Genomic DNA, 12,085 nt, shown 5'->3' with positions numbered 1-12,085 from the left:
TACCGTCTTACTATCCGCACACATTTATCCTTAAGTGGACGGAGGGGAACGAGGCACTCATCCGTGCCTTTTTTTACATCTAGTAACATTAGACTCGACCCGATCCATATTACCCCTTACCCAAACCCGTAAAAACCAACAAGCAAATTCAAGAATTTCAATGGGATCTGGCGAGGTTCTATTTTCCGGCGAACTTCAAAAAATACAAAACCTCTGAGTTTTTAGATCCAATAAATTGGACAGAAGAAAAAGAAAATAAGTAGAAGAAAATGAAGGAAGGGGGTAAGGCACTGGTATTTTTTTATTTTTTTGAAAAAGATAACAAAAGTAAGGCAGTGGTGTTTTGGCCAAGATCTGTAGTAGATCTTGCCGATTTTCATAGTGGTTATAAAATGAAAAAGGAAAGCAGTGAGAGAGAGTTGAGATAGTCAGTGGTGTTGGCTTTGTGTATTTTCTGGCGAGTTTCACCGGTTCCATTTGCTTATTTGGTGGAACGGGTTTGTTGTTTGGATGATGGAACATGAAGAAAAAGAAGAAGAGAAGAAGGGAGATGAAGAAGGTGGCAGTACAGTGGAGGTTAGTACTATCAGAGGAATTTTTCGGTGAGCTGTCATGTTTTTCAGTGGTTTTGGTGTGAGGTGAGAGAAGAGAAGATTAATCATTTTTTGAGTTATATTTTACGATTTTGGCTATCGGGTAATATGGTATCGAGTCGAGTCTAATGATACCATATGTAAAAAAGGTACGGATGAGTGTCACATGTCCCCTACGTCCACTTAACGATAAATGTGTGCGGATAGTAAGACGGTAAGGAGTTTTATGGTCCGATAGTATAACGGGGGACAACTTTAAACAATTTGTAATAGTAGAGGGACATATCATACCCTTTTTCAATTAAAAAAACCCTTGTCGACTTTTTAGTGGTGAGTGTGATTCATCCTTCTATTTACTTAGCCTAATCTGATATATCAATTTAATTAGTAATTTTAACTAATAATAAAAATAATTAAATGTGTGAAGGGATAAACACATGGTCACCTGTAAAAAAAAAAAAAAAAAAAAAAAAAAATCTCTTCTGTCTCCTCTGATAATGGCTACACCATGTCCCAATGTGATCTCCATCATTAAACTTCGACTAAACAATAGATTTTTTTATTAGCCTTCGTTTTCAAGGGGAATTAGTTTAATACGAGATTTGGGATAAAAAAATTAGGGTTTTGTTGAAAGAAGAAAACCTAAATGAAGAAGAAAAATAATTTTCAAACGAACAAGAGAAGAAAAGAATTTCATATGAAACCCATAAAATTAAAGGAAGAGAAAAAAATGAAGAAGAAGGCTAGAATACAAAGAAAATAGAGGGAAAATATAAAAATTAAATTTTTAAAGAAGGTAATAGTAATTAACCATTAAAAATGATCAATTGGGGCCATTTTTATGTATAATTTTATCTCTCACGCCTTTTAACGAGTTACCTTACATATTTCATTAAAAAATCGACGAAGGATTTTTTAATATATAGGTGGATATAGTTAAGGGAGGGTTTTAGGGATACCGGATAGTTTAAATATGTAACCGACAAAAACATGATAGTTTAGGGTGATTTTAGGGTATTCTATTTTGACGGCTAATTTTAGAGAATTGGTCAACTTTGTCCGATTTTCATGAAAAGAATTACAAGTTCTCCAATATTTATACTTTAGCCCAAAACTATTACTATATCTCATTTGTACTTTCTTGATGAATATTCTCCCACTATATCTCTCTTTAGAGAAATTATGAAGATATTTTAAAAAAATTGCTTGTTTGAAGAGGGGACTGCCAATTAATCTTCGACACAGTGGTGAGATTGCATGGGTTCAATTCTTTCGGATATGCATACTTTGGTCCTGGACACCAAGGTTAGGCAATCACGCATATAATATATGTATGTGTTGGAACCTAAGGGTATTATCACTTTTAGTCCGCATCAGAAACTATTTACATCTGACAGCCAAAAGTGTATAAATTTTTTCTGTATATGACATACAAAATGTATATATACAAAAAATATACAAATTTTATATATTCTTTCGGCTATTGTTTTTATAGCGGATAGATAGTGTCATTTTTCCGACTTTTGTAACACTCTTTATGGTAAATAGTATTTGCATCGTTAACAAGATATTAGCATTTCTTGGTCAATCCTTATAACTACGTCACACACAAAGCCCACGGCATTTGTCTACTAGGCTATGTTACATTGAGGAGTGCAAAATGCGTGTGCTTGATGTGAATGTCCTTTTTCATATAATGACATTCCCCTCCCTTTTACATTGGATTCTTCTAACATAACATGCACCGAATTTTTGGATACCTGTCAACTTAGGAACCAAAAGTTTTCTTGGTAATCAAACACGACCTCTGTCACACTACACACATCCTAAGATTCGTCATCAGACGTAGAGGCCATTAATAGAACAGCCACTCTCAACTCGTGAAGATTTCTGAAGAGCGCATTGCTTCATTTGAGTTTCTCATACAAGATTGTCAAACAAAATGAAGACAGGCTAGTTCAATGCCAACACTTGTGATCCTGCATGCAATCCATTTCCACTGTCAACAATCAGTATTACAAACAAATAGTAGTCAATGTCCGTATGAGCCTTCTTTCCCGTTTCCACTCCCCAAGTAAGAAAGATACAACTAAAATGAAGAAACCTTCAAAAGATTGAGGCGTCTAATATCTCACTTTGTTGAAAATACAATAAAACCACTCTAAATGAGATGCATTGCATGTGTCGCTATAAACCTTTGATATGCATTCAAGAAAATAATTCGGGAAATAGTAGTATATATTAAAACAAAGGCATCATTGAACTGTTGGACAAAGCTGTCAGTGGTCTCCAATTGCCAATCTAACTACCATAACAATCTTGCAGTTGTCCCCTATAGGACCACAAAACAACAAGAACTCAACCCCGTTTTCGCACTGAAAAATATCATAATCCAAATTTGTTGATGAGTAATATACAACTGCAGGAAAATATAGGTATCATAAGTTTGAAAAGCTAGTCCCAAGCACTAGTTACTCCAGGACCATATCCCCCGCTATAATTGCCATAACCACCACTGCTGTTACCTCCTTCATAGTAACTCACACCACCTCCACCACTTCTACTGTAAGAGGAATCCCTCCTGAAGTCACGCCCACCAAAACGGCCTCCACCAGACCGCCTGTTTCTACCTCCTCCGTATGAACGGCTAGCATAACGAGTCAGCCATTCAGGTACCTCCTGATTAGCTTCTTGCATCAGATCAGCTAGGGGTTTGGCCATTGAAAGATTACCTTCATTAAAGAAAGCAGTTGCTAATCCTGACTTGCCTGCACGACCTGTCCTGCCTATTCGGTGCACATAATCGTCAATGTCATTAGGAAGGTCAAAGTTGATAACATGAGAAACATGAGGGATATCAAGGCCTCGGGCAGCCACATCTGTCGCAACTAAAATTGGGGTATCCCCTCTCTTGAATGTTCTTAGCGCCTGCTCCCTTTCCTGTAAAATAAACCCACAGGTAATGTTGGCTATGAAGCTGCAAAATAGTGTATGCGAGTAATAGTTGGTGCAACACAAAAAATGAACTGAATTAGAAGTATCAGGTACATGTGTCACGTGCCCGAATGCCCCTTTTTCTCAATATATTATACAAATCACTATGCTTCTACAGCTAAAAGTAAAATAGCTACACATGCTTCAGGCACACATTTCAATGCTTTTTATACTCACATGCATACACGTATCTGTAAAAGCAGACAAGAATATTGGATCACCTCATCTTTGTTATATGTTAAATAGACAGTATTGAAATTCAAGCACTGATAGCAAGATATGGCACCATTTAATCACTGTAGTGGAAGCGCAAAACAGTGTAAAAGGTCATATTAGAAGATCGAAGATGAAATTGTTTTGATCTACCTAAAAATACCTAGATCTCGCCTACCTGCTGAGTCCTATCACCATGAATGGCAGTTGCAGGAAACCCATTGATACACAGCCAATGCTCCAATGCATCAGCACCCTTCTTTGTTTCGACAAATACCAAAGTTAGAGCTTGCTGTAGAAAACAATAACACAGTCAAATTGCCAGTCAATTTAAAGCTCAAAGACTCCACTTTGTGTTCCATTATCTATAAATTTTACAATACAACAGAATCTATGTTCAACGAAGCAGCAGCAAATAGGGAAGAGGATGCAATCATGTCAGTGGAAGACACTAAAACATTTTAAGAGAGAAGAGTAATTGCAAAACCAGTCAAACTAAAAGAAAACTCATGCAGAATGAAAATCTACGAAGACTCCAATCTAGGAAATTCAGCATTCATATCTATAGTATGTAAACCAACAAAACCAATCATGGATAGAATGAGCAGCTAATAGTTACCAGGTGGAGAACTTTATCAACAAAAAAAAAATAGTGACCGGGCAGAGAGGTTTTATGCTAGTGCTTGTACACACAGGAAAAGCAGAATGCCAACATTCTCAATTCTCTGCTATGTTCCTAGGATTAGAAATCTTGATTTCTTCTCCATCCAGTCAACTGCTTGAAGTTCCTCAAATGTGATCAAAGTAGATGAAAATAACTGTTAAAGCAAGAGAGAGCTAGCGTAACATGCTACCTTGCCATGAACCCCATTAGCCATCTGTGCATGCAGTAGGTCCATAAGATGGCTTCTCTTATCACCATCATGAACAAATTCAACTCGCTGAAGAATCAAATCAGTACTCGAACCAACCCGTCCAACTGCCAAAAATATGTAGTTTGCAAGAAAATCAGATGCCAGTCTCTGCATTCCACAAAAAAAAAAGGAGGGTTAGAGTCATATATAAAACAAGACTATGACTGCTCGGAAGACTTTACTCACTGCAAACTCAACATTTTGCAAGGCATATTTTCTACAATTGCAAAAAGAAAGGTGGCATAGTGTACCAAACAATAACAAGAAAAATTGGCATATTAGAATTCAGCAAGCAAGGAATTGGATGGAGGAGTGGGTTGGAGAAAGAAAAAGAAAACGTTGGAAAATTTAGTAAAAGTACAAAGAAGCACAAACCATGCTTTAAGATGATGTGCGTAATTCCAAAAGAAAATGCAAGTAGCAAACACTATAGTAACAAATAATAACGTTGATTGAAAACAGCCCTAGTGACTACAAGAAAAACCTGAATCTCCTTTGGGAATGTGGCACTGAACAGCATAGTCTGCCTTTCACCAGGTCGAGGCATATCCATTTGCTCCACTATCCTTCTGATTTGAGGTTCGAATCCCATGTCCAGCATACGATCTGCCTCATCAAGAGCTAAATATCTAATCATCTGTAATGAAACTTTTGCTCTCTCAAGTAAATCAACCAGTCTTCCAGGAGTTGCCACAAGAATATCAACTCCTCTCTCAAGCTCTCGGAGCTACAGATATGTAACAAGCAATTGTTTGAGCAATAGTGTAAAATACAACTTTATTTTAATGTTGAAGAAAGTACTATTTTATTGACATTGTAGGAGAAACAACATATACAAGAGGTGTACCAAAAAGTAGAGAATTTACACAACTTCATCAACAAGCAGAAAATCGACACGAAACACCACTTTATATTCGAAGGTTCAGGCTTTGAGAGCAAATCTAACAATGAAATCACCAGTCAGACAACTGAATATTTCTCAACACTTCTACCGATGTTCTGAAACCTCTTTCCAGGGTGGGTTTCAAATCACCACAGTCAAACAACTGAAAATATCTCAGCATTTCTACCGACGTTCTGAGACCTCTTTCTAGGGTGGGTTTCAAATCACCATTGTCAAATAACTGAATATTTCTTAATACTTCTACTGAGTGCTGACATTCTAGGACCTCTTTCCAGGGTGGGTTTCACTTCGCCGGCATACCAAATAAAAGTAATATTACTAGATTTGATTGTTTCAAGTCTCCAAAACTACTTTTCAGTGTATGACTTTAAAGTCCAACTACAAAACATTGCACACTTTCTCTTTCCTGATTACTTACAGGAAGAAAAGAGGAGAGAGAAGGGCAATACTTGCTCAAACAGCTGAAAACATGAAAGAATATAATGATACCCAATTGACAACATGCCAAAACCATTAGCTCTTATCACAACAATTTTTTGACAAAATCTAGACACTTGCTTGGCAAAGGAAGGTCATTTCCAAAGAGAATGTATGGAGATGGAAAGTAAAAGAAGGAAAAAGGAGATATTCAAAGTTGTGCGAATTATAGTGGCATTAAACTCAAGGAGTCATACAATGGAACTCCGAGAAAGACTAAAGAGTAATAGAGCCTAGATTTAGGACGCGACAAAAGTGCTAAGAAGTTTGATGGAAATTTATCGCGAAAGGAGGAAAGATCTACACATGGTGTTCATTGACCTAGAGAAGCATATGATTGAGTACCACAGAAGCTTCTTTGATGGATGAAGGAGAAGAAATAAATTCATATTAAATATACAAATGTCATATATGAAGGAGTTGTCACTAGCGTCAAAATAGTAGTAGAGGATACAAAGGAGTTTCCCATAACAATGGGTTTACACCAAAGCTCTGCATTGAGCCCCTACTTATTTACCCTAGTTATGGATGAGCTAGCCAACAAAATACAAGATGAGATCCCATGGGACATGCTATTTGCTGATAATCTTGTAATAAGTGCCAAAACTAGAGAGGGTGTCAACCGAAAGCTTGAGCTATGGAGAAACACCTTAGAGAGTAAGGGCTTTAAGCTAAGTAGATGTAAGACTGAGTATATGCACTGCAATTTTAGGTAGCATGAAAAGAGCGAAGTTGAGATGAAACTAGATAGAACTATAGTGCCAATTTTTTTTTAGATATCTAGGCTCGTTATTTCAAGAGAATGGAACAAATAGATGAAGATATTATTAAAATCAAATGGTTGAAATGGAGAAGTGCTACCGGGGTGTTATGTAATAGAAAGATGCCTACCAAGGTGAAACGTACGTTCTATAAAGCAACTATTAGACCTAGACCTAGTGACCTACTATGTTATATGGTAGTGAATGTTGGGCTGCTAAAGTTCAAACGTTTCTACAAGATGAGTGTTGTAGAAATACGAATGCTAAGACAGATGTGCGGTCACACAAGATTAGATAAGATAAAAATGGCCACATTTGTAGAAGGTGCAAGTAGCACACATTGAGGATAAAATAAGAAGATGTCACTTGAGATGGTTTGGTCATGTCCTGTGTCGACCTACAGAATTCCCGGTCCTTAGGTGTGAAACCGTAGTAGTGGAAGGTGTAAAAATAGGATGGGGTAGAGGTAAAATCATATGGAAGGAAGTTATCCCCAAAGACCTACAAATCCTTGGAATCGGTGTCGACTTAACTAAAGATAGGGCACAAAGGAAAAGAAAAATCTATATAGGTGATACCTACTAGTTGAGAATAGGTTTTAGACTTGACAAAGAGCTTATATTATCATCATTATTATTATTCCTATTATTTATACATATTTATCTTTTTTTACTTATACTTTTATTTTATTTTGGTAATAATGATGATGAGTTGAGCTAAATGAAAGGGACGAGGATTCATATCACCCACCCCAACTTGCTAGGATTGAGGCGTAGTTGTTGTTATTGATGTTGTTGCATATAAATATAAATTATATATATATATATATATATATATATATTCAAGGAAATAATCATTATGCTAGTAACAGAGAAATCTATCTGGTTAAACCCATATGACATTTTCAACCAGTGATACTTTCTTGCTGGAATAAATCACAAATTAAATTCATAAAGAAAAAAAAAACATCAGTCTCCCTGAAGTATCTACAACCTCTGTGCATCTTTGAATTTCTGCTTTAAAAACTTACAGGAAAACAAGAAACCATGCTCCTCTATCCAAAATCCTGTTTTCAGTTATCCAGATACAGAGTGCCACTATCCAAACCAGACGATGAGAAAATTTATTGTTCGACCTTGGGCTTATCAGCATTGAAACATACACCTCCATTGGATTGAACATTGACTGGTGTAAAAATAACAGTGTTCTAATCATACAAACAAATGAAACTTTTAGCCAAAATTATCCCTTATGTTTAGGGATAGGCTTAACTTTGTCCTCTAAATATAACCCTAAGCACTATTTGTCCTTTAAGTTTGTAAAACTTGAGCACATTTAGTCTCACAAACAAAGAAAATCCACTTCCGTTAGAAAACTAACAGCAGAGCACACTGTGATCTGCACGTGATGCTTAATAACCCATAAATCGTCGATATCCATCCCTTTTGAAGGACCCTTCTTCTCGAATTAACCTTTGCATATCTGTTACAACAGTAAAAAATCCCTAGCCTTCTTGATTTATATTCAAGTCTTTAATACTTTGGTTCATCCTAGCAATGATTATTAGGAGCAGTGGCAGAACAAATCCTAGTTATAGTGAGTGCTAAAAGTCGTAATTCAGTTTCAGGCAAAACTACTTCAGCGACTTCTCCTACAAGTCAATATAGCTTTTGATATTTAATTTTCTAGTTCTAGTTGTGGTTTTGGCTCTTCATTTTGCCAAACTCATGTGTCAATTGGAATTTTTTTGTTGATGCTCTCATTTACCCTCTTTACATTTTCCTTTTACTACAAAACACACTGCTTTCATTTTCTTTTCCCCGTCTTACGGCCAAAATCAGATCTTTGCAAGTTATGCTGAAAATAATGTTGTGGTTGGAGTTTAATGTTTGGGACATGTGAAGCGAGAACTAATTTCTGGACAAACCAGTAAATTTGTGCATTTCTTATAACCTCTATAAGAAGACTCATTGAAGTCTAGTGCTGTTAACGGAGAAAAATACATGCGGAGTTTAGCATGACAGTTTTCTAACAGATTTGGTGCTTTCTGTTGGTGAGACTAAATGTGCTCAAGGTTATATTTAAAGGACAAAGTTAAGCTTACCCCAAAAGATAAGGGATAATATTGGCTAAAAACTCCAAACAAATGCAACTATTTCAAAAGAAAAGTTTGTTTGCCCCTCTGTTCAATAACCACTTAGTGATACTTTTTAACTGTCATCAAACAAAAATTCACAAGTAACCAGACAATCAAAATGACCTGCAAGATATAACTCATTATCCTTAAATTTTGAACAGTTTAACATGCACCAAAACAGAGAAGACGTGTAAAAAAAGATATAACTAGGAATGGGTTCTCATCTAAATAATTGACACCAACAAGAAGCATTACATATATTCAACTTTCCTTCCCTGAACACTTAGAAGAAATATTAAATTCACCAAAAATGAAGCCAACATGACAAAGGTTGCATATTGTAAAGTTAAAAGATTTTCTGTTTAACCGTAGTCCGTAGATGTATCTCATACTTCACCTGTGCATTTCATTAGATATATTTTTTTTTCATATAACGGTGGTGTTCGGACAAACTTGCACGCACCTCAACTATTCCACCGGGCAACCTCCAACCATCTCTTCCCACTTCAATGACCACTAGGCCACATCCTTAGGTGCATTTTGTTAGAGACATGAATTAGACTTGTTTTAACAAAATGGTGCACTAAGGCGGTGCTTCAAAAACGAAATGTGCACAAAAAAGGCAAGGCTCATGGAACTGGAAATAAAGAGAGAGAAGTGAAGCGCACGCATCTTTGACGTGTAGTGCACAATTCATGGAAGCTTAAAAATACCAAACGCATATGACATAGTATTAAAATTAATCAAATTTCAACTAAAATAACTAATTTCAGCATTCACTACACAATAATATTGATATTAATCCACCTCCTCAAAGATAAGATTCGAAGAATAGACATCTCCTCATTGGGATCACTTTGTGAAGCACACACTTCTCTTCGCCCATGAAGCAATAACCCATAATAACACTGCACTAAGGAGTCATCTGTTATGCTATTTATGTTTATGGGAGCAAAATGCTTCTAGATTCAGTTTATATGCCTCTTTCCGTGGACATTCAAGAATGCACAGTGTCTAGGTCAAATAAAAACCACAGTTATTAAAAGAAGAAAAAAACAGAACATGACCTTACAGGAATCATCTACTTAACAAAAAGATACATATTCATCCAACATCAAATGCAAAGTACCCAAGTATATCACATGGAAATGTATTTGTTTTCCTTCACAAATACGGAGAAGGGAAAGAGGGTAAAAAGGTACCTGTTGATTAATCGGGGCTCCACCGTAGGCCACGACCACTCTAACACCAGTCTGATATGAGAATTTTTTAGCTTCCTCATGTATCTACATGTAAATGCAGCATACAACTGGAATTAACAAACCTAAAGGTTTTCAAGGAAAAAAGGGATAGAAAGATCAAGAATGCATTTCACAAAACTGATCTAGTACCATACCTACCTGCATTGAGAGCTCTCTTGTTGGTGAGAGAATAAGAGCAAGGGGAAACACTGTCCGCACCCCACGAGGCCGTTGCGAAAAATCCCCCCTCATGATTCCACTAATAATAGGGAAACAAAATGCAGCTGTCTTGCCGGATCCAGTCTGGGCACAGGCCATGAGATCTCGCCCTGCTAAGGAGATGGGAATTGCATAACGCTGGACAGGAGTCGGCTTAACATATTTGCACCTCCTAATATTCAAGTTAACGGCCTCCCCTAAATCTATCTCTGCAAATGTGTTAACAGGAGGTGGCACATTTTCTCCACTTGTTTCCACTGGAATATCCTCATAAGCATCAAAATTGATACCACTATTCTCCTGATCAAATGATTGCTCCAAGTCCACATCTGCATCATTACCAAAAGGATTCACTTCCCGCTCTCTACCCCAACCACCGCCTCTGCCACCCCAACCACCTCCGCTGCGGCCGCCACCGCTATAACCTTGGCGTCCGTAATCCGGTCTAGAACCAACCCATCGAGACCCACTAGTTGGTCCATTGAATCCTGAACGATCATTACCAGACGGTGGACCACCCGGTGATGGAGCTGGAGGCTCCGCTCCCATTGGTTTGTTGCGAAGATGTGGTGGGACATAAGATGATCTCCTTGTAGAAGCAGAAGCTCCACTCCCACCACTAGGCCCAACATTATCAGTAGCTGTATTCTCAACAGAATCTGCCCACGAGTTCCTCATTATCAAAATTTTCCTTTTTCTCCTAATACACACAGCTCAAAATCCTAATCCCCAAACCTAAAGCTGACCCTGATAACCAGAAAATTTCAGAGAACTTATTCTCAAAAAAAATCTGCTTAGAATGTAACAGCAGTCCAAAACCTGACCAAAAGAAACACTTAACACTATGATTAACACTACAAAACCAAACACAATCCAAAATGAATAGCTCTAAAGAAGGATCTAGGATTTGAACTTTATGGGTTTGTGATGCCACTGAATCCACCAACCATTTGAGTTACTTGGTTTGAATTTAAATACTTGTGCATGTTTAGTAGATTTTTCAGCACATATACAGAGTATGAGCCAAAGCTACTGTTTTGGCTGAACCAGTAGTTATATGTTACATCAGCTATTTGACATGGCATCATCTAGCAAAAGAAACTCAAAAATTCGACCTACCCATATGCGGCAGAATCAGATTAAGCTAACACATGAACACACAAAAAAACTGAAATCATGAATGCATCAGCAAAAGCAATGCGTTAATAGAACAAAAACAGAATGAAAATACCTAAAACATAAACAGAATGAAAACATCTACAAAATGTAACGCCTTAAAAATACAGGAATGAGATCAAATCAAGTATTAACACACAAAACAAACACAGAGAGCCACATATATATATGGAGAAAGAGAAGAAAAAAGCAAACCTTGTAGAGAGAGAGAAAGAAGGGTGGTGGGCTGAATGAATGGAGAAAATAGAGAGAAACCCTAGATAGGGCTGACGAAGAAAAAGGAAGAATAAGAATTTTCGGACACAGAAGCAAAACAATCGGAGAGATGCTTTTTTTTGTGAGATTGGATTTCAGATTGACGGCTTATAATAACCTTAAGGAGACCCCTTTTGTCCTTGTAAGATTCAGATTATTTTGCATATGCTTAATATGGTCTGTGTATGTATAGTGTCTACA

At 37.0% G+C, this 12,085-nt stretch overlaps 1 protein-coding gene across 2 annotated transcripts; it reads right to left on the bottom strand.

The window, feature by feature from the left end:
• Nucleotides 1–2,813: 2,813 nt before the first annotated feature.
• LOC104220496 (DEAD-box ATP-dependent RNA helicase 37-like) lies at nucleotides 2,814–12,040 on the bottom strand. 2 transcript variants are annotated; one of them, XM_009771381.2, is made up of 7 exons: nucleotides 11,825–12,040; nucleotides 10,394–11,272; nucleotides 10,196–10,279; nucleotides 5,199–5,441; nucleotides 4,655–4,822; nucleotides 3,979–4,092; nucleotides 2,814–3,533 (listed from the first exon to the last, which is right to left on the bottom strand). In XM_009771381.2, exons 2-7 carry the CDS (start codon nucleotides 11,129–11,131, stop codon nucleotides 3,048–3,050), a joined length of 1,833 nt encoding a protein of 610 aa, XP_009769683.1. In that variant the 5' UTR covers nucleotides 11,132–11,272; nucleotides 11,825–12,040; the 3' UTR covers nucleotides 2,814–3,047. The 2 variants fall into 2 exon arrangements, with proteins under 2 accessions (XP_009769683.1, XP_009769689.1); XM_009771387.2 differs by having other exon boundaries at nucleotides 10,394–11,200; nucleotides 11,825–11,964.
• Between the last annotated feature and the right edge of the window lie 45 nt (nucleotides 12,041–12,085).

Source organism: Nicotiana sylvestris, chromosome 3 (genome assembly GCF_000393655.2).
Source record: "Nicotiana sylvestris chromosome 3, ASM39365v2, whole genome shotgun sequence".
Lineage (NCBI taxonomy): Eukaryota > Viridiplantae > Streptophyta > Magnoliopsida > Solanales > Solanaceae > Nicotiana > Nicotiana sylvestris.
This window is presented reverse-complemented; position numbering and strand designations above follow the sequence as displayed.